This window comes from Neoarius graeffei, chromosome 5, assembly GCF_027579695.1.
Source record: "Neoarius graeffei isolate fNeoGra1 chromosome 5, fNeoGra1.pri, whole genome shotgun sequence".
Lineage (NCBI taxonomy): Eukaryota > Metazoa > Chordata > Actinopteri > Siluriformes > Ariidae > Neoarius > Neoarius graeffei.
The window spans coordinates 105,871,341-105,894,575 of record NC_083573.1 but is presented as its reverse complement, the minus strand read 5'-3'; the positions used below and the strand labels follow the sequence as shown (position 1 = coordinate 105,894,575).

The window sequence follows — 23,235 nt, the reverse complement described above, 5'->3', positions numbered from 1 at the left end:
TGCCACAGATTCTCAATTGGATTGAGGTCTGGGCTTTGACTAGGCCATTCCAAGACTTTTAAATGTTTCCCTTTAAACCACTCCAGTGGAGCTTTAGCAGTATGTTTAGGGTCATTGTCCTGCTGGAACGTGAACCTTCGTCCCAGTCTCAAACCTCTGGCCGACTCAAACAGGTTTTCCTCCAGAATTGCCCTGTATTTAGTGCCATCCATCTTTCCTTCAGTCCTGACCAGCTTTCCTGTCCCTGCAGATGAAAAACATCCCCACAGCATGATGCTGCCACCACCATGCTTCACTGTAGGAATGGTGTTCTCAGGGTGATGGGTTTGCGCCACACATGGCATTTCCCATGATGGCCAAAAAGGTCAATTTTAGTCTCATTTGACCAGATAATCTTCTTTCATGTGTTTGGGGAGTCTGCTACATGCCACTGGGCAAACTCAAAATGTTTTTTCTTAAGCAATGGCTTTTTTATGGCCACTCTTCCATAAAGCCCCGCCCACTCTGTGGAATGTACAGCTTAAAGTGGTCCTATGGACAGATACTCCCATCTCCGCTGTGGATCTTTGCAGCTCCTTCAGTGTTATCTTTGGTGTCTTTGTTGCATCTCTGATTAATGCCCTCCTTGCCCGGTCTGTGAGTTTTGGTGGGCGGGGCCTTCTCTCGTCAGGTTTGTAGTGGTGCCATATTCTTTCCAGTTTGCTATAATGGAGTTAATGGAGCTCTGTGGGATATTCAGAGTTTGGGATATTTTTTTATAACCCAACCCTGATCTATACTTCTCCACAACTTTGTCTCTGACCTGTTTGGAGGCTGCTTGGTTTTCATGTTGCTTGCTTAGTAGTGTTGCAGAGTCAGGGTCCTTCCAGAACAGGGTGATTTACACAGACATCATGTGACAGCTCATGTGACATTTTGATTGCACACAGGTGGAGCTTAATCAACTAATTATGTGACTTATGAAGTGAATTGGTTGGTTGGGTTTCATATGAAAGGGGGTGAATACTTATGCACATTCCAGATTTCTGTTTTTTCATCTTAATTATTGTTTGTGTCACAATAAAACAACAATGTGCACCTTTAAAGTGGTCGGCATGTTGTGTAAATCAAATGGTGCTAACCCTCCAAACATCCATTTTAATTCCAGCTTGTAATGCGACAAAACAGGACAAACACCAAGGGGGCGAATACTTTTCCAAAACACTGTAAATAAGAACAAATAAATAAATAAAAATACCCTATAGTTTATGTCCTTTCTTTGTCCTGAAGATGTTACACTAGAGAGTTAAATAAACCTCCTCGACAAAAAACGTCAGCATATCAGTGACGAGACTTTTTTTTTCCCTAAAATCTGTTTCTGTTCAGTGTCCCTCTGAGTGAGCTGTTACCATAGAAATGATCATATATTTGAATGAATGACTGCGTTAATATAAATATGACTGGATGAGAAGTACCACAATCCGACCAATCAGAATCCAGAATTCAGCTGCGGTATAAGAATGTGTGAGTGTGGTGTGTGGGCGGAGTTTCATACCGAACAGGTATCAGATAAGGCCTTCATGTAGGGGTTGTTGTCGTAGGACATCTCCTCGTCGTTGGAGCCGAGGAAGCGCAGGGCTCTGTCGTAGCTGTTCGCCGCCGCGTCGTGCCAGCCCACCGATTGGTGGCAGATGTAGGTGAAGTTTTGCCTCACCGAAGCCGTGAGTAGTTTGAGGAACGTCATCTGCACTGAGTTTATCGAGTTGCCCTCGGTGTCCACGTACCACAACTGGTGAGGTCCGGAAACGAAAGAAAGGGAAGAACGACAAGAGAGGAGAGGGGTTAGTGCCTGAGAAACATCATTAAGAAACTGTTTTCCCAAAACTCTGTATGTAGTGGAAGTTCATTATGTCTAACTATTAAAGCTATTTTAAGTTCGTTCCTTAAGACAAGGATTTTTTAAGATGTTACCTTGTTGACAGTTTCGGCGAGAATCTTCCGCCTTCTTCAAAACAGTCACCAGATGTTAGGTGGTGACGTGCCTTATCAGCTGATGTTACGCTACGGAGGCGTGAACGTCCCGCCCACTACCTGTCAAATTGGGCGGGACGTTCACGCCTCCGTAGCGTAACATCAGCTGATAAGGCACGTCACCACCTAACATCTGGTGACTGTTTTGAAGAAGGCGGAAGATTCTCGCCGAAACTGTCAACAAGGTAACATCTTAAAAAATCCTTGTCTTAAGAAACGAACTTAAAATAGTCCCAAAACTCTCTTTCTCTCACACACACAACACACACGTCCATATGAAACAATGCAAAGCTTTCAGTCTGTGCACAGAATAGCTTGAATAATAGTAAACACATAACAAGGCAGATAGTTTTTTCGCCGTTCCTCCATCTCCCTGCTGAACGTATTAAATATGTGTATGGTGTGTGTGTGTGTGTGTATGGTGTGTGTGTGAGACTGAGTGAGAGAGTTTTGTGCTCAAGACCTCAGGTCAGCACATCTTAAAAAGCATATCAAAGGCAAATCCTCTATTACTGTGTATTTGTGTGGCAGAGGAGGACAGTGAAGAGGAGCGCACTCAGGCCCTTTAGAAACCTTTTAGCTCGGAGGACTGAATAAAAGGAAAGACGGGAAAAGGGGACGGATGCACTTACAAGATGGCCATTTTTGAATGAACTATACCACGTGCCGGGCGTCTCTTTGGACCAGGAAGACGACTGGACCTTCAGGAGTGCACAGAAACACAGAGTGAATAACAAACACAAACAAAACAACAACAACAGCAATAAAACAGACTGTTTTGTTTCTTTGAAATAAACAGATTTCCATGATGCATGTTGAGTGTATTAGGTCTGAGCAAACTTTAAACCGGCCACTTTATTAGGAACACCCATCCACCCACCCACCTGCTGTTTGATGCCGTTCTCTAATCAGCCAATCCGCTGATGCATAAAAAAATCACGCGGATGCAAATCAAGAGCTTCAGTTCGTGTTCACGATGTTCAAATATCAGAATGGGAAAATTTGTCATCTCAAAGTGTGACTTTCTTTCACTGTGGCATGGGTTTTGGTTTGAGTGTTTCAGAAGCTGCTGATCTCCTGGGGTTTTCACACACAACAGTCTCTAGAGTTTACACAGAATGGTGCGGAAAACAAAAAACACTGAGTGAGCGACGGAGCGACAGTTCTGTGGGTGGAAACAAACGCCTTGTTGATAAGAGAGGGTCAGAGGGAAATGGACAGATTTGAGGTGGTTCGAGCTTTTTTGCCAGGAAGGACTCATATAGCAACTCATATAATCACTCTTTACAACCGTGGTGAGCAGAAAAGCATCTCAGCATGCAACAGCAGAACAGAAGAACACACTGGGTTCCACTCCTGCAGCCAAGAACAGGGATCTTAGACTCAAGAACAAGTTTCTATTAAAATGGCCGGGGAGTGTAGACACTAAAGGCCTCTGCATGCTCGTGCGACAAGGCTTTCGCAGATAGCTTTTCGCAGACAGTTGTAATTTATCGTTGAGCGGGGAGTAATAGGCGTGCGCGATGTTATTCACCGGCACAACGCAAGGAGGCGCGAAGTCGCTAGGAGTAGTTGGTGGGTGTGGTTAGTGGAGTGTTTATCCTCCGGTTACTTATAATGACTAGAACTTTTTTTTTTTTTTTTATAATGACTAGAACTGGAGTCGTATAGATGTACGTACTTCCTCACTTCCTCAATCAACCGCTCTTCGTGCTGCTCCATCTTCGCTCGTGTTTTTAAAAATGGCGGTCGTGAAAACAAACCAAACCGGGAAAGTAGGGAAGCGGAAGTGCGTGTACAGCGGACCATCAGAGCCCTCTTGTCTGCGGCGCTGTCTGCGAGGCTTCTGCGGTGGTCACAATTTTTGGGAGGTGCGCGCAGAGCGTCTGCGAAGGTGGGGGGGGCTACGCAGACACTGTCTGCGATGCTATCTGCGAGGACTGGGTTGGCAGCATAAATTGGCCTTAAGTGTACTGAGGTTTTACTAACAAAGCACCAAGTTCATCCAACACTGATAAAAAAGTTAAACGCTGGAAAATGACTGAATTTGTAGGAAATACAGTCATACTAAATGTCCATTTACAGTTAAAGGAGATATAAAAGCACTAAAACCTGACAATGATGATGATTAATGATTATTGTCATGAGGTGAAAGCATATAATAATGATCTCATCTCATTATCTCTAGCCGCTTTATCCTGTTCTACAGGGTCGCAGGCAAGCTGGAGCCTATCCCAGCTGACTACGGGCGAAAGGTGGGGTACACCCTGGACAAGTCGCCAGGTCATCACAGGGCTGACACATAGACACAGACAACCATTCACACTCACATTCACACCTACGCTCAATTTAGAGTCACCAGTTAACCTAACCTGCATGTCTTTGGACTGTGGGGGAAACCGGAGCACCCGGAGGAAACCCATGCGGACACGGGGAGAACATGAAAACTCTACACAGAAAGGCCCTCGCCGGCCACGGGGCTCGAACCCGGACCTTCTTGCTGTGAGGCGACAGCGCTAACCACTACACCACCGTGCCGCCCATAATAATGATCTTATATCATAATTATTAAGATCACATGTTCATCTCATCCAGCCCGGTGTCTGTAATCCGCACATATTCACACAAAACTTTACACCGTTTATAATTCAGTCAATTAAAATCAAAGCAAATTTGTGTTAGACTTCAGAGATATGATCTGTATTTCACGCCATGGTTCTGGTTCTACCACTCACTCTGCTGGACTTCTTCTCAGGGAAGATGCAGGTCTCGCCTCCTGCCGTAAAGTTGCAGTAAACTTTGAAGGAATCTCCAGAGCATCCCTGATTAGGATCAATGAAGTATTCACCTGAGGAGAACAAAATGAAGTGTCATCACACACACACACACACACACACACACACACACACACACACACACACACACACACACACACACACACAGGTTCATATGGAGCTTATAACCCCAGAGTTACAGATCAGCCTTTCAGTTCATCTTTGACAGTCTCCAGAACGTCACTGTGTAATAATGAACTCAGTGAAATTAAACACACTCTGCACATTTCCTCAGTGTCCCTGTGTTGTGTTCATTAATTAGAGGGATTAATTAGGAAGAGTACATTCAGCTAGCCAGAGTGAGTTTTTATGTAATCATGCAGTATCTAAATACTTTTCTGCATTTTAATAACATTCACATACCAGGAACCAAAACACATTTCAAATGTGTGTTTTAATGTTCCATAATTTAATCAATTTTGTTTTTACTCATTGTTTAATTAATGATGGCATTTATTCTTCTTAAAATGAGTTTAATCATTTGATATTTATTATTAAACATATGCTTTATCAGTGTAGATAGTTTTTTCCCCTTTAATTTTTAATCTTTTATGTAAAACAATTTTAGGCTGTTTTATTTATTAACTTGTTTACTTGTTTATTTATTAGCTGTCAAAATTAGGTCTCCAAGACAAGGCTTCTGAATAAACTCCTGTAATTTATGTGCAAGACAAACCTCCCTTCCCGTCCCTTCCTTCCCTTCTTTTCTTTCCTCCTTTTCCTTTCCTTTTTTCCCTTCCTTCCCCTTCCTTTTCATCCCTTCCTTCCTTTCCCTTCCTTTTCCTTTGCTTCTTTTCTTTTCTTCCTTTCCTTTCCATTCCATTTTCCCTCCTTTACCTTCCTTTTCCGTCACTTTATTTTCCCTTCCTTCCTTCCTTCCTTCCTTCCTTCCTTCCTTCCTTCCTTCCTTCTTTTCTTTCCTTACTTTTCATTCCATTTTTCCTTCCTTTAGATTCTTTCTCCTTCCCTTCATTTTCCTTCCCTTCCTTCCCTCACTTTCCTTTCCCTCTACTTCCTTCCCTTTCATTCCATTCCATTTCTTTCCTACCTTTCCCTCCCTTCCTTCCTCCTATGCATCAGTTTTCCCAGCAGACCCTTATTCACTCCTTGGACTTGCTCTTTTTCTGTGGCTGAATTCGAAACAGTGATTGATGTCTGTATTAGAACACTACCAGGAGTCTACAGCACTACAAGGAGTCTACAGCACTATGAGGAGTCTACAACACTACCAGGAGTCTACAGCACTGCAAGGAGTCTACAGCACTACGAGGAGTCTACAGCACTACCAGGAGTCTACAGCACTGCAAGGAGTCTACAGCACTACGAGGAGTCTACAGCACTACGAGGAGTCTACAGCACTACGAGGAGTCTACAGCACTGCAAGGAGTCTACGTCACTGCAAGGAGTCTACGGCACTACGGGGAGTCTACAGCACTTCCAGGAGTCTACAGCACTACCAGAAGTCTACAGCACTTCCAGGGGTCTACAGCATGGCAAGGAGTCTACAGCACTACCAGGAGTCTACGGCACTACGAGGAGTCTACAGCACTTCCAGGAGTCTACAGCACTACCAGAAGTCTACAGCACTTCCAGGGGTCTACAGCACGGCAAGGAGTCTACAGCACTACCAGGAGTCTACAGTGCTATGAGGACTCCAAAGCACTACCAGGAGCCTACAGTGCTATGAGGAGTCTACAGTGCTATGAGGAGTCTATGGCACTACCAAGAGTCTATAGTGTTATGAGGACTCTACAGCACTACCAGGAGTCGACAGTGCTATGAGGAGTCTACAGCACTACCAGGAGTCTACAGCACTACCAGGAGTCGACAGTGCTATGAGGAGTCTATAGCACTCCCAGGAGTCTACAGCGCTACCAGGAGTCTACAGTGCTATGAGGAGTCAACAGTGCTATGAGGAGTTGACAGCACTACCAGGAGTCTACAGCACTACCAGGAGTCTACGGTGCTATGAGGAGTCTACGGCACTATGAGGAGTCTACAGCACTACTAGGATTCTACAATTCTATGAAGAGTCTATAGCACTACAATTAGTCTCAGCACTATAAGGAGTCTCAGCACTACGAGGAGTCTACAGCACTATGAGGAGTCTACAGTGCTATAAGGAGTCTACAGTACTATGAGGAGCCTCAGCACTATGAGGTGAAGATGGTGCAGGTCCTGGATTTAGTAAGTAATGAAACACAGCTGAATACCACTGACAAGAAACTACTCCTGTAGATAATCAATAAAAATAATTTCTCATGATGTTCTGTGATCAGGAACGTGACAAGATTTTCACCGTCCATGATGTGTATGTGATATGTGGCACTATGTAGTACTTCCAGAACAAGTTCTTAGGGGTTCCTTGATGCCTTGATGGCTGTGAATAAAAGAATGAATTCCAGTAAGAACTCTTCTCTTGGACACTAACATTTGGGACACACCCCTGGTCAAATTCTATATACTGTATATTGAGTCCAAGTCAAGTCAAAGTCCCTCTCACACCAGAATCCGGTTTTCCTAGGCAGTCTCCTGTCCCAGTATTAACCAGCTCTTTGCGGCGTACGGGTGCGGCACTGATCTCCAGTTCCATAGCCCTCGGCATCTCGCCTATAGAGCTAGGAATACAGTGGGGGGGCTGGTCCTCTGGTAACCGTGAGAGTTTGACTTCCCCACTCACATCTGTATTGCAGGGTGCCTTGTCAGATGATAGTAGGTACCATTTTTATGATGGTCTTTGGTATGACCCGACCGCAAGTAGAACTCACGATCTCCCGATTAAGAGCCAGACACACTAACCACTAGGCCAACTCACAGTATTGAGTCCAAGTACTCTATATTAATTATGGATAACTGTGTATCTGGCATTTTTTGGATTACTAAACAAACAGTTTAGCAGTTTCTAGCTCTTGTGTTTGTATCAAATTCAGATTAGGGCTCCTTCTTTCTGTCCACTCACCATCAGTGAACTCGGGGTGAGACAGCTGCAGGTCTTTGCAGGTCCTGGCTGGGTTGTTCTGGGTGCCCATGGGGTACTTCAACCTCTCAATGTCCTGTTTGAGGTTATTCAGGGAGGTGAAGATATCCTCCATGCCCTCGCCGTAGTTCAGCCCCGCCTCATCAGCCTGCATCTCGGTGGAGCGACGTGCCTTCTTCGGGGACCGGATTGGCAGCGGCTGGATGATCTCACCCGGAGGACCCTGCAGTCCCAGGACAAGGTGATGTCAATCCCTTTTTATCCTTTAATTTCTCAGTTGAAATATGACGCCAAAGAAATAAAAGTGATATACTCACAGGAGGACCGGGCGGTCCGACCACTCCTGTGTCTCCCTTTGGACCACCAGGACCCTGATCAAGACACCAGGTAAAGTCAGTTCTGGGTTTAAAATATTGATAAAAGAAATGCAAAGAAAAGAAAGTATACTCACGGTTGCACCCTTTGATCCTTTTGGACCTTGAGGCCCCTGATGAGCAAAGAAAACAATTAATGAGAGAATTTCCCAACAGAATATTACATGAGTGTTAAGTCAGATGTGATCGGGGGACTCACAGGAAGTCCAGGAGGACCAGGAGGACCGATGGGTCCAGCAGCACCGGATATACCCTGCAGAATAAAAAAAAAGTGAGAAATTTTAAAAGTAGCAGAAAGATGTTTATCCAAAAAATGAAGCTGAAGATGCAGGGAGAGAAAAGCAGAGCACTGATATGAAAGCCTGAGCCACTGCGAGTACTAAATCACCAGCGAAGGCATCAGTGTGCCAGCTGGGATCAATGTCCACTCAATCTGCAATGCAGCTTTAATAATGCAGGAAGTTTCTCGTGCTTTTTTTTTTAAATCTGGATTCCGACGTGCCTCTGTTACAGACACATGTATGGGTGTGTCACATTCACAAAGAAAACAGGAACATCAGGAACGAGTTTCAGTGGAAATCAATGGAAGGTCCAGTGGAACACAATCACAACAGCCTGTGTGTTCACTTCAGTTATCATTCACTAGCTGCTAATCCATCCATCCAGCCATCCATCATGAACTTATTCTATTTATCTGTTCATCATATAGCTTTCTGTCCATCCATTTATCCATCATCTATTAATTCATTCATAGATCACCCAGATATTCTTCAACACATCACTTATCTATCCATCAATTGTCTGGCTGTTTATCTGTCCATTTATCCATCCATCAATTATCCACCTGTGTATCTACAGTGACTTGCAAAAGTATTCATCCCCCTTGGTGTTTGTCCTGTTTTGTCACATTACAAGCTGGAATTAAAATTATTTTTGGAGGGTTAGCACCATTTGATTTACACAACATGCCTACCATTTTAAAGGTGAAAATTGTTGTTTTATTGTGACACAAGCAATAATTAAGATGAAAAAAAACAGAAATCTGGAGTGTACATAGGTATTCAGCCCCCAAAGGCAATACTTGGATCCCCACCTTTTGCTGCAATTCCAGTTGCAATTCTCTTGGGGTATGTCTCTATTAGCTTAGCACATCTAGCCACTGGGATTTTTGCCCATTCCTCAAGGCAAAACTACTCCAACTCCTTCAAGTTGTGTTGGTTGTGTTGGTGTTCAGCAATCTTCAAGTTATGTCACAGATTCTCAACTAGATTAAGGTCTTGACTTTGATTAGGCCATTCCAAGACATTTAAATGTTTCCCTTTAAACCACTCCAGTGTAGCTTTAGCAGTATGTTTAGGGTCATTGTCCTGCTGGAACATGAACCTTCGTCCCAGTCTCAAACCTCTGGCCGACTCAAACAGGTTTTCCTCCTGAATTGCCCTGTATTTAGTGCCATCCATCTTTCCTTCAGTCCTGACCAGCTTTCCTGTCCCTGCAGATGAAAAATATCCCTACAGCATGATGCTGCCACCACCATGCTTCACTGTAGGAACAGTGTTTTCAGGGTAATGGGTTTGCGCCACACATGGCATTTCCCATGATGGCCTAAAAGATCAATTTAATCTCATTTGACCAGAGAATCTTCTTCCATGTGTTTGGGGAGTCTGCTACATGCCATTGGGCAAACTCCAGATGGGTTTTCTTAAGCAATGGCTTTTTTCTGGCCACTTTTCCATAAAGCCCTGCCCAATCTGTGGAGTGTACAGCTTAAAGTGGTCCTATGGACAGATACTCCCATCTCCGCTGTGGATCTTTGCAGCTCTTTCAGCGTTATCTTTGGTGTCTTTGTTGCATCTCTGATTAATGCCCTCCTTGCCCGGTCTGTGAGTTTTGGTGGGCAGGGCCTTCTCTTGTCAGCTTTGTAGTGGTACCATATTTTTTCCATTTTGCTATAATGGGTTTAATGGAGCTCTGTGAGATATTCAGAGCTTGGGATATATTTTTATAACCCAACCCTGATCTATACTTCTCCACAACTTTGTCTCTGACCTGTTTGGAGGCTCCTTGGTTTTCATGTTGCTTGTTTATTAATGTTGCATAGTCAAGGTCCTTCCAGAACAGGTTGAGTTATACAGACATCATGTGACAGATCATGTGACACTGTGATTGCACACATAATTATCTTAATCAACTAATTATGTGACTTATGAAGTGAATTGGTTGGACCAGCTCTTATTTAGGGGTTTCATATGAAAGGGGGTGAATACCTATGCACACTCCAGATTTCTGTTTTTTTCATCTTAATTATTGTTTGTGTCACAATAAAACAATTTTCACCTTTAAAGTGGTCGGCATGTTGTGTAAATCAAATGGTGCTAACCCTCCAAAAATATATTTTAATTCCAGCTTGTAATGCAACAAGACAGGACAAATACCAAGGGGGTGAATACTTTTGCAAGACACTGTATCTGTCAACCACCCATTTATCCATAGATCATTTAGCTAGCCATCCACCCATCATTTATCCATCCATAGATCATTTAGCTAGCCATCCACCCATCATCTATCCATCCATAGATCATTTAGCTAGCCATCCACTCATCCACCCAATTATCTATTTGTCCATAGATTATTTAGCTAGCCATCCATCCACCCACCCACTCAATTATCCATCCATCCATCCATGATTTAGCTATTTATTTATCAATTCTATCCATCTATGGATTCATTCATAGATCAGCCGGCTGTCTGTTTATACATTCATCTATCAATTACCTCCCCATTTATAAATCATCTCTCTTTATTTATCCATTAATCGTCCCTCTATCTATACACCCATCCAGCCATCTCTCCATCCATATATCATCTAATTGTCTATTCTTCTGTTCATATATAAATCATTTAGCCATCTATCTATCCGTGTGTCTATCCATCAACTATCCATCTAGCCAAAAACACATCCTTCCTTCTTTCCATCCATCTGTTCATCCATCCAAAGATGGAACTATTTATCTAAAGCTTTATCTATTCAGTAGCCATTCATCCATCCATTCTTCCATGGATTGTTTACTTATTTATCTATCCATCCATCTACAGTGCATGTACCCCTTTATCCATCATTACCCTATTTATTGATTGATCGGTTTATCTATTCAGCTACCATCCATCTATTCATCCATCAATAGATCAAGATACCCAACTACACAATAATAATCTAGCCATTAATCCACCCATTATCTATATGTTCATCTGGTTTTCTACTTATTCATCCATCTCATAATCATTGAGCCATTTATCTATCCCTCTTTCTATCCCTCCATATATCATCTATCCGCTGGTCATCTAGCTATTTGTCTAACCATTTATCCATTCATCAAACATCCATCTATCCATTCAAAGATCATATAGCTATTCATATATTTATCTATTCATCTGTCTGTCTATAAATCAACTAGCAATTAATCTGTTCTTCTATTGATCTGTCAATTTATCTTTAACTTTATCAGGTATATGCAGTGCAGGTGAAGTGGAGTTTGCCTTGGCTGCTGTTAAAGATTTGGTCTGCGATCATAATTGGGAGGTGGGATGAAGAGAAATGAACAGAGAGAGAGAGAGAGAGAGAGAGAGAGAGAATCACTTACAGGATCACCCTTAGGACCAGATGTGCCCTGAGGTCCGGGTAATCCACGGTCTCCCTTCTCTCCTTGTTCACCAGGGGGACCAATCAGCCCAATCAGACCGGGGTGACCCTACACACACACACGCACACGTACGTAAGTGTTAGCAAGGATTTTTGAGCACGTATTCATAGGATACATCAGAAAAAACATACTAGAGAAACTAATTTAAAGCAAACCATGAGCATTATAATCATGTTCCATGAGCATTGGTATGAAGTTTATGCCAGCTCAAAATAGAGTACAAGAAGATCATTACGACAACTTTATTTGTGTGAAGCTCACTGAGAACATTCTAAAATCGAGGTTAATGATCAATTCACATTTTTTCTCATGGACGATTTCACGGCTGGAGGTTAAATCCGTCACGGAATGGAGAAGCCAACATTAACATGAAGGTGACAGGGAGGAAAATTGGATCTCGCTCACCTTCTCGCCCTTGGACCCGGGGTCACCTTTCAGGCCAGGCAGTCCAGGAGGTCCCTAAAATTGGAGAGCCAACACTGATAAATCAGCTCGCATACAATAATAAGGAGGAAAAGAGAGTGTGCTGCGGATGAATAGGAGAGAAAAGATAAAGAGCAGGAGTGATAAAACAAGAAGAGACAGGAGAGAGGGAAAATAAACGAGACTCTTACCATTGGTCCAGGTGGGCCGTCTTGTCCAGGTGCACCAGGAAGTCCTTGTTCGCCCTGCGAGGAGAAGATGAACAATTACATTCTGTTCTATCAGGGATTACTGCCTGCTGTTGCATGTCCGGCTTGCTATAGATTCAGAAACGGTGGCAACCGTGACACATTGGCCATGAAAAGGTGTTCTCAAAGAAATGAGGGAAGAAAAAACACACATTGCAGACTTGAAAAGATCTGGACTTCTAAAAAAAGTTTTGCCTGAGGAATAGGTTAAACTAACACTCAACACTCACCACAGGACCAGGGATTCCTCTCAGACCCTCAGGACCAGGCTTTCCAGGAGGCCCTTGGGGTCCGACAGGGCCAGTTTTACCGGGTGGACCCTCAGCTCCTGATTCACCCTACACACAGATGGTGGAGGTGGAGTGAATGGGAGTAAAGGTTTATTAGCTCTTTCAAACCATCTGAAAACTCCAAAACACTGATTCTGCTCATTAGGAAGCAGAATTCATATAAAAGGTCATGTTTAATTACAACGTCAACTGTATTTTCTGGAGAATAATCACTTCTGCATGTAAGACGGCTGAATACGTCAATTCTGTCTGGTACGGGGAAAAAATCTGTGTTTAAATTGTATTTTCGTAGCAACAGTGTTTATCTAATTTACATTTCAATTTCGTATTAAATTAGCACTACAGCGCTAATCCCTCGTGGCTGAATTTATTTTGTCCCATTCTACACCATGCTACAGTTACAGTGTAACAAACAAACACTTGTTATTTTGCGAATTACTGTCATGTCTAGAGTAGCAGCTCTACCATAAATACTGGAACAAATTTCAGAGGACAAGTCAAAGATCCAGGGTGCCACACAGGCTAATGCCCAGAATCACGACGGCTAAAAATTAGTAACTAACATAACGTAATAATTTATAACAAGCTGTTCAGCGAGTGCATTTATTTATTTACTTGTTTATCTATTTAGTGCATTAACACAGACTAAGGGAAGTTGTATTTCACACGACTATCACACTCGAGCCCTCGGGAAAAAGTTTGCAATTCACTGGCCAGTGATTCAGCTATGAGCTACCATGTTCTGTCCTCTCATTACGCTTCAAAGATTAAGTGTTTTAACTGAGAATGTATTTAAATTGCATTTGTTATTTATACATTATTACATAATTTCGTTTCGAACAAGTAACGGTACTCGTATTTTGAAGTTTCTGCTCAAGTCATGGCCTTTGTCCAGCATTGTCCAGTGAAATATTTTATCCTGGTCACAGCGCACTTGAATTTGATGTTACAGGTGATGAGGAAACTTCTGAAGACTCGATTCCCTTTTTTTGCAGCATGCAGCCAACAAGCTACAACCCCGATTCCAAAAAAGTTGGGACAAAGTACAAATTGTAAATAAAAACGGAATGCAATGATGTGGAAGTTTCAAAATTCCATATTTTATTCAGAATAGAACATAGATGACATATAAAATGTTTAAACTGAGAAAATGTATCATTTAAAGAGAAAAATTAGGTGATTTTAAATTTCATGACAACAACACATCTCAAAAAAGTTGGGACAAGGCCATGTTTCCCACTGTGAGACATCCCCTTTTCTCTTTACAACAGTCTGTAAACGTCTGGGGACTGAGGAGACAAGTTGCTCAAGTTTAGGGATAGGAATGTTAACCCATTCTTGTCTAATGTAGGATTCTAGTTGCTCAACTGTCTTAGGTATTTTTTGTCGTATCTTCCGTTTTACGATGCGCCAAATGTTTTCTATGGGTGAAAGATCTGGACTGCAGGCTGGCCAGTTCAGTACCCGGACCCTTCTTCTACGCAGCCATGATGCTGTAATTGATGCAGTATGTGGTTTGGCATTGTCATGTTGGAAAATGCAAGGTTTTCCCTGAAAGAGACGTCGTCTGGATGGGAGCATATGTTGCTCTAGAACCTGGATATACCTTTCAGCATTGATGGTGTCTTTCCAGATGTGTAAGCTGCCCATGCCACACGCACTAATGCAACCCCATACCATCAGAGATGCAGGCTTCTGAACTGAGCGCTGAGAACAACTTGGGTCGTCCTTCTCCTCTTTAGTCCGAATGACACGGCGTCCCTGATTTCCATAAAGAACTTCAAATTTTGATTTGTCTGATCACAGAACAGTTTTCCACTTTGCCACAGTCCATTTTAAATGAGCCTTGGCCCAGAGAAGACGTCTGCGCTTCTGGATCATGTTTAGATACGGCTTCTTCTTTGAAGTATAGAGTTTTAGCTGGCAACGGCGGATGGCACGGTGAATTGTGTTCACAGATAATGTTCTCTGGAAATATTCCTGAGCCCATTTTGTGATTTCCAATACAGAAGCATGCCTGTATGTGATGCAGTGCCGTCTAAGGGCCCGAAGATCACGGGCACCCAGTATGGTTTTCCGGCCTTGACCCTTACGCACAGAGATTCTTCCAGATTCTCTGAATCTTTTGATGATATTATGCACTGTAGATGATGATATGTTCAAACTCTTTGCAATTTTACACTGTCGAACTCCTTTCTGATATTGCTCCACTATTTGTCGGCGCAGAATTAGGGGGATTGGTGATCCTCTTCCCATCTTTACTTCTGAGAGCCGCTGCCACTCCAAGATGCTCTTTTTATACCCAGTCATGTTAATGACCTATTGCCAATTGACCTAATGAGTTGCAATTTGGTCCTCCAGCTGTTCCTTTTTGTACCTTTAACTTTTCCAGCCTCTTATTGCCCTTGTCCCAACTGTTTTGAGATGTGTTGCTGTCATGAAATTTCAAATGAGCCGATATTTGGCATGAAATTTCAAAATGTCTCACTTTCGACATTTGATATGTTGTCTATGTTCTATTGTGAATACAATATCAGTTTTTGAGATTTGTAAATTATTGCATTCCGTTTTTATTCACAATTTGTACTTTGTCCCAACTTTTTTGGAATCGGGGTTGTATTTGTTTTGTTTGTCTGTATTTTACTTTGGTAAAATGTTATTCCCCAAGTTGTGCATGCTATTGTTATTGTTTGTGTTAAGCTAACATGGATTACATTTTCTTGTCAATACTTTGCGTTTGGTTTTCACGGTCAATTTAGAAAGAAAAACCTTCAAGTAAACGGGCCGGTGTATGTAGTGCAGCAGGGGGTTGGAGTCAGAAAACTTAGCACATGCTATACCCAGGAAGCTATATACTAAATCAAATGTTAATCTTTGCAAAAGTTTTTTTTTTCTCTCTCTTTCTGGTTGTTGAATGAAATGGTCAAGTACTGAGTGAACAAAAAAAAATGTTTCTTTGCTGTTGAAGTAACAAACCACACATCCTTTATAGTCCTGAAAAACTGGTACATTTTCTATTAGTACGATGATCCATGCGTATTCAAACACAAAAGGCTGTATATTTCAGCCTGTATACACACCGTGCTCTTCCCATCTTACCTTGGCTCCCTTCTCGCCCTGCCTGCCCTCGGCTCCTGCTGCTCCAGGAGGTCCCTGAAGAGCAGGAAAAAATGATTATTATGTGCATAAGAGTGTATTTGTTTCCTCACTCCTGCACATGTACGATAAACAGCAGCGGATTTATCTGGGAGAAAATTGAAAAGTCAAGGAAAAAATATAAAGCATCACTGCTTTTAGGATTTATCTGATCCTAAAGTTCTTTATCAGAAAACACAGCATTCATATTGTTATAGTTTCTGTGATAAATGACACGTTCTGTCCTTTCCAGAGGGAAATCTTACGGTAAAAGGAGAAATAAGATCAACAGGTAGGTGGTGAGTGTGAATTCTCTCATTGGAATAAATATCCACATGAATAAATAAAGCAAAGTTCTGGGAGAAGAGACGGACGAATATGTCAGCTCTTTTTGAAAGAAAAAAAAGCTGATTAAACAGAAACTTTACTTTCAAAGGTCTGAATTATAGATGCAGACGGAGAGAACGCATTCACTCTGCATTAAACACCTCTGCTGATTAAACAGCCTCTTTTCTTCTCTTTAATCCTAAAGTCATTAGCGAAAGCATCTCCAGAATGAAAGTCTCATATTTCCATGAGCATACTGGAAAAAGAAGGGGCTGGTTTTTTTTTCCTTCCTGCATGAGTAATGCATACGTGAGCAGAGCGCTTTAATAACAAGCTTGATGAGGATGTTGTGAGGATGAATAATAACAAACACTCAACACTGTTGGACAACAGGACATCAAACCTGGAAACAGCGAACGTACGACACAAACACACACGTGAACAATTTTGTTTGTGAACAATTCACCTTGGTCACCACTGTAATAAACCTTTCCCTTCAGGCTGGCAATATTCCATCTGCTCTAAATAATCAGACCACTTCTCAAAAAACACCACTCTTGATCCAGAAGTTTCTGCCAATTACAGGGCCATTTCCAATCTCCCATTCCTCTCCAAAGTACTGGAGAAAGAAGTTGCTGCCCACCTTCAGGACCACCTCATGCACAACAACCTTTTTGAAAAGTTTCAGTCCGGTTTCCGTTCTGCCCACAGCACAGAAACAGCTCTGGTTAGAGTTACAAGCGACCTACTGATGGCAGCTGACGCTGGCTCACCTTCCCTCCTTGTTTTTCTTGATTTGTCTGCTGCGTTCGACACTGCTGACCATGGTATACTCCTCAACTGGATATGTCACACCAGTGGACTCACTGGCACAGCTCTTAACTGGTTCAAATCTTACCTCACTGACAGAACAGAGTACAGTTCCTTTGGAAATGCAAGATCCCAGACACACACTGTCACCTGCGGGATCCCCCAAGGGTGAGTCCCTGGCCACATCCTGTTCACTCCCCCTTGAACAGTTCCAAAACTAAAGCAATTTTGGTTGGTACCCCACCCAAGATCCAGTCATCCTCCATAACCAGTATTACATTCTCCAACCATGGCATTCCCATTCCCATCTCCTCATTAGTCACCAACCTTGGTGTAAAATTTGACCCTCAACTCACCTTTGAAGCCTGTATCAAACACCTCTGCAAGATCTGTTTTCATCATCTCAGAAATATTCCCAAACTCTGTCCCACTCTGACCTTATCACATGCTGAAAAGCTCGTCCATGCTTTTGTCTCCTCCAGGCTGGATTATTGCAATGCACTTCTCATTGGGATCCCTAGCAAGAGTCTTCAAAGACTACACTACGTTCAGAACAGCGCTGCAAGGATCCTGGTGAGAGTGCGGAAATATGAGCACATCACACCCGTTGTCCGTTCACTTCACTGGCTCCCTGTCTATGCCAGGATTGAATACAATGTCTCTCTCCTTACTCACTGGTGCATCTATGGAAATGCCCCCATCTACCTGAAAGAATTATTCACCCCACTAACCTCAACGCGATCCATCTGCTCTACCAACTCAAATCGCCTCCACCACCCCAGGACTGAGCACAGTATCATGGGTGATCGAGCCTTCTGTTCTGCTGTCCCTCGCCTATGGAATGTCCTCCCTGACCATCTGAGGGCACCATAGACTACTGAGAGTTTTAGAAAAGGACTTAAAAGGATTTCTTTTTAACAGAACCTATGGCTTTTAATTATGCTTTATCTCTGCTATGCATTAACTTACCTTATGATAGTCAAAGAGAGTTGTTTTTTGTTACATATTTATCTGTCAGTGAATCTGACGAATTTACCGAACCAGATCAACAATTCCTTGATTCAGTGAATCATGACAAAGACTCATTTATCTCTCATTTCATTGTTTAATTCAGCACATTCATTCATTCATTCCGTACTCATTCACTCAACGAATTATTTGGACAGGACCAAGATTCAGTCCTCACTTGTTCATTCGAAGAATCATTCTGTCATATCTGAGATTCATTTGTCACTCGATCATGACCAACATTCACTCCACACTCATTTATTCAGTGAATAATTTAGTCATGACTGAGATTTGCTCTTTTCTTGTTTACTTGATCTTTCAGTCTTGACAAAGATTCACTTGCTTTGCTCAGCAGACAGCTGGTAATTCTTTAGATTCTTTATTTTGAATCTTTTCAACTCTTTAGATTACAATCATGATTTCCTCCTGTCTGGTTCAATGGATCAGAAGTTAAATCAGTGATTTTTTTGGTCATGATCAACGTTCACTACTCGCTCATTCATTAAGTGAATCATTTGGTCATGCTGGAATCAATTGTTCATTAAGTGAATCATTTGGTCATGCTGGAATCAATTATTAATTGGCCATGTTGGAATCAACTGTTCATAAAGTGAATCATTTGGCCATACAGGGTCAATTGTTCATTCACAGTGAATCACTTGGTCATGCTGGAATAATTGTTCATGAAGCGAATCATTTGGCCATGCTGGAATCAGTTGTTCATTAAGTGAACCATTTGTCACTGCTGGACAAGAGTATAAGATTTCCTCCTCTCTTGTTCAATGGATCAGAGCTAAAACTTGTAAATCTTTCAGCCATGACAAAGATTTCCTCGTCTCTTGTTTCGACAGTCTGTTTAAATCAGCGTATCTTTCATTCCTGACTCAGATTCAGTTGAGCCAATGAATCTCGTTCAGACTTATTTGATCCAAGCTGGATATTTCCAGTGCATGCAGCAGTGCTGCTGGGTGCCAAAAAGAACTCTTCTAGACGCGGGCATACAAGTGTGTTGTAAAGTAATACAGAACTGTGGTGATTATTAGCTATTTTAACCTTTACAGTGGTGCTTGAAAGTTTGTGAACCCTTTAGAATTTTCTATATTTCTGCATAAATATGACCTAAAACATCATCAGATTTTCACACAAGTCCTAAAAGTAGATAAAGAGAACCCAGTTAAACAAATGAGACAAAAATATTATACTTGGCCATTTATTTATTGAGAAAAATGATCCAATATTACATATCTGTGAGTGGCAAAAGTATGTGAACCTCTAGGATTAGCAGTTAATTTGAAGGTGAAATTAGAGTCAGGTGTTTTCAATCAATGGGATGACAATCAGGTGTGAGTGGGCACCCTGTTTTATTTAAAGAACAGGGATCTATCAAAGTCTGATCTTCACAACACATGTTTGTGGAAGTGTATCATGGCACGAACAAAGGAGATTTCTGAGGACCTCAGAAAAAGCGTTGTTGATGCTCATCAGGCTGGAAAAGGTTCCAAAACCATCTCTAAAGAGTTTGGATGCCACCAATCCACAGTCAGACAGATTCTGTACAAATGGAGGAAATTCAAGACCATTGTTACCCTCCCCAGGAGTGGTCGACCAACAAAGATCACTCCAAGAGCAAGGCATGTAATAGTCGGTGAGGTCACAAAGGACCCCAGGGTAACTTCTAAGCAACTGAAGGCCTCTCTCACATTGGCTAATGTTAATGTTCATGAGTCCACCATCAGGAGAACACTGAACAACAATGGTGTGCATGGCAGGGTTGCAAGGAGAAAGCCACTGATCTCCAAAAAGAACATTGCTGCTCTTCTGCAGTTTGCTAAAGATCACGTGGGCAAGCCAGAAGGCTATTGGAAAAATGTTTTGTGGACGGATGAGACCAAAATAGAACTTTTTGGTTTAAATGAGAAGCGTTGTGTTTGGAGAAAGGAAAATACTGCATTCCAGCATAAGACCCTTATCCCATCTGTGAAACATGGTGGTGGTAGTATCATGGTTTGGGCCTGTTTTGCTGCATCTGGGCCAGGACGGCTTGCCATCATTGATGGAACAATGAATTCTGAATTATACCAGCGAATTCTAAAGGAAAATGTCAGGACATCTGTCCATGAATTGAATCTCAAGAGAAGGTGGGTCATGCAGCAAGACAACGACCCTAAGCACACAAGTCGTTCTACCAAAGAATGGTTAAAGAAGAATAAAGTTAATGTTTTGGAATGGCCAAGTCAAAGTCCTGACCTTAATCCAATGGAAATGTTGTGGAAGGACCTGAAGCGAGCAGTTCATGTGAGGAAACCCACCAACATCCCAGAATTAAAGCTGTTCTGTACGGAGGAACGGGCTAAAATTCCTCCAAGCCGGTGTGCAGGACTGATCAACAGTTACCGCAAACGTTTAGTTGCAGTTATTGCTGCACAAGGGGGTCACACCAGATACTGAAAGCAAAGGTTCACATACTTTTGCCACTCACAGATATGTAATATTGGATCATTTTCCTCAATAAATAAATGACCATGTATAATATTTTTGTCTCATTTGTTTAACTGGGTTCTCTTTATCTACTTTTAGGACTTGTGTGAAAATCTGATGATGTTTTAGGTCATATTTATGCAGAAATATAGAAAATTCTAAAGGGTTCACAAACTTTCAAGCACCACTGTAAGTTCAGTAAGCTTCAGTATACAGATGACACTCACCTAACGCCTACAGCTCTATAGACTCACTCTGTCAGTGCCCTGAGAAAATCAATGTAATTGAATGAATGAGGCCTAATGACTGGTTAGCTTAATGCTAAGAATGTACAACTTGCATATTAACAAGCTACGGCACAAGCATATCATCATCGAGAGTAAAAATATTGTCGCTTTGTTCCATTAGTCGGCATTTTGGGATACAGTGTCTCAGAGAGGACGCATTCTGTTTACCAGGCAGTCTGGAAAACCATCACGGTGGATACGACTGTTGCCCACATTCAGGAGTCATTTTATCCGTAGTGTAACATTATGAAGAAAAAGATTACTGTAATCTAATTTGCCAACACAGAGAACACCGAGTTGAGTGTCACATGCTCGTTTTGTCACCCGAGCGACATCATCACTTTGGCCCTGAGTGATTCAGCAGGGATGTGGAGAGAAGGACAGGCAAATAAATTAGAAAGCCCCAGGGGGGCTGTGAGAGAGCGCTATCTCCTATCCATCACACCGCACGTCCTTGTTTGTCTATTAAAATGATAAAAATGGTGTTTTCAAAAAGTGACACCAATAATTCATTCCCTGATTCTACAAAAGCCATGTTGTGAAAGATGATTTGCTGCGTCAGAGTGAATTGTATTAACGTAGTCACAATTTTCTGAAAGTTAATCCCCTTCGAGACGGAACATCAGAGCCAACTTTATACAAGTCGGGTCGAATATCACAGCTGAATTCTCTCGGCTCGTCCCTAACCGCTTCTACCCCTTTTCCACCAAATCAGTTCCAGGGCTGGTTCGGGGCCAGTGCTGGTGCTGGTTCACAACTCGTTCAACTTGCGAGCCAGCTGAGAACCAGTTTGCTTTTCCATAGCTCGCGGTGCTAAGGGAAGCCACGTCATTACGTCGCTGTATACGTCAGTTACGTCGCTACGTTTGCATAAACCTTGGCGCGAATATCGAAGCAAAAACAACGTGGAAGAAGCAGCAGCAGCAACAACAATAATAATGAATGACTTCGCGTTTGTACAGCTGCTGCTTCTCGGCGCTTAAAAATGGTGATCTTTCGCGGTCTTGTTATTGTTGTTGGTCTTAACAACTCCGCCCCCCCCCGCTGACGTAAGCGGTTCTTTCCTCTGGCCCAGCAGAGAGTTGGTGCTAGCCTGGAACCGGTTTTTTCTGGCCCCAGAGCCAGTTCTTTGTCAGTGGAAACAGAAAACCCGGTTCCAAACTAAGCACTGGCCCCGAACCAGCCCTGGAACTGCTTTGGTGGAAAAAGGGGCATTCTGTGAAGTAGTTACGATGTTGTTTTCTCGTCACTGTCACTCAGGATCGATATCGAGACGTGTCTCGACCTGATCATTGGGGGGATTGGAAATGAGCTCCAGCTCAGGTGCTTCTCTCCGTCTCTATCACGTAAAAATCATGACTCATCAGCTGTTTCTTGTCTCCAAAGGAGTTTCATTATACGAATGAAGGATGACTCAGCTCTCGGCCGTCTCGCCGAAACTGGACACGATCTTTTTCTAATGTCTCTTATCGGAATAAAAATGATAAAATGTGTGATAACGCCATTTGTGCTGCCTTAAAGAAATCAGACAAACAGCACTTGTTGACAGGGTTGAGATTTTCAACACTCATCCTTTTGGATAAAGCCAAATGAAACATGGTAAATGTCATTTTAAATAATAAAAAAAAGGAAAGTACAAAATTTTTTACTTACTCTTTTGCCAGGAGGTCCAGGTGGTCCAGATTCTCCAGATGGACCAGGAGGACCCTAAAGCACAAAGCAAGTGGTTTTAATCAAACAACAAATATTTATTGACTGCATAATCATGTTATGCGGTCCAATTTTTTTTTTCCACTTTTACTATTTTGTGTTTGGTATATCTGACCTTTTAACATCGGCCCTTGGACAATAGATGTAAAATAGCCATTTTGGCTAATTCTGGCACATTTGCATTTTATATTTATTAATGTGCACTGTCCAATGCAAGTAACTCTTAAATAAATAAATAAATAAATGACTGAATGAATGAAAAAATGAATGAATCCAAGACTACAACCGAGATTTAATGTCGTTTAAATCATTTATGGAAAAAAAATTCAGAGACAAATCCACTGTTGAGAAGATTAATCTTTAAGTTGCACCTGTTTCTCTGTTTTTCATAACACACATTACGTTCCAACTAGCACACAAAACTCTCATTGTGTATTCTTCTCTGGGCGGCACGGTGGTGTAGTGGTTAGCACTGTCGCCTCACAGCAAGAAGGTTTTGGGTTCGAGCCCAGTGGCTGATGGGGCCTTTCTGTGCAGAGTTTGCATGTTCTCCCCGTGTCTGTGTGGGTTTCCTCCAGGTCCTCTGGTTTCCCCCACAGTCCAAAGACATGCGGATTAGGTCA

At 42.3% G+C, this 23,235-nt stretch overlaps 1 protein-coding gene across 1 annotated transcript in view; it reads right to left on the bottom strand.

The window, feature by feature from the left end:
• col11a1a (collagen, type XI, alpha 1a) overlaps positions 1-23,235 on the bottom strand; it is a 256,824-nt gene that overhangs the window by 1,996 nt on the left and 231,593 nt on the right. The window contains exons 54-66 of the mRNA XM_060922694.1: positions 22,556-22,609; positions 15,957-16,010; positions 12,798-12,905; positions 12,511-12,564; positions 12,302-12,355; positions 11,837-11,944; positions 8,395-8,448; positions 8,273-8,308; positions 8,139-8,192; positions 7,804-8,044; positions 4,746-4,858; positions 2,643-2,711; positions 1,535-1,768 (exon numbers count right to left, since the gene is read on the bottom strand). Of these exons, the coding sequence (XP_060778677.1) occupies positions 1,535-1,768; positions 2,643-2,711; positions 4,746-4,858; positions 7,804-8,044; positions 8,139-8,192; positions 8,273-8,308; positions 8,395-8,448; positions 11,837-11,944; positions 12,302-12,355; positions 12,511-12,564; positions 12,798-12,905; positions 15,957-16,010; positions 22,556-22,609 (1,233 nt within the window). The remainder of the gene's footprint in view (positions 1-1,534; positions 1,769-2,642; positions 2,712-4,745; positions 4,859-7,803; positions 8,045-8,138; positions 8,193-8,272; positions 8,309-8,394; positions 8,449-11,836; positions 11,945-12,301; positions 12,356-12,510; positions 12,565-12,797; positions 12,906-15,956; positions 16,011-22,555; positions 22,610-23,235) is intronic.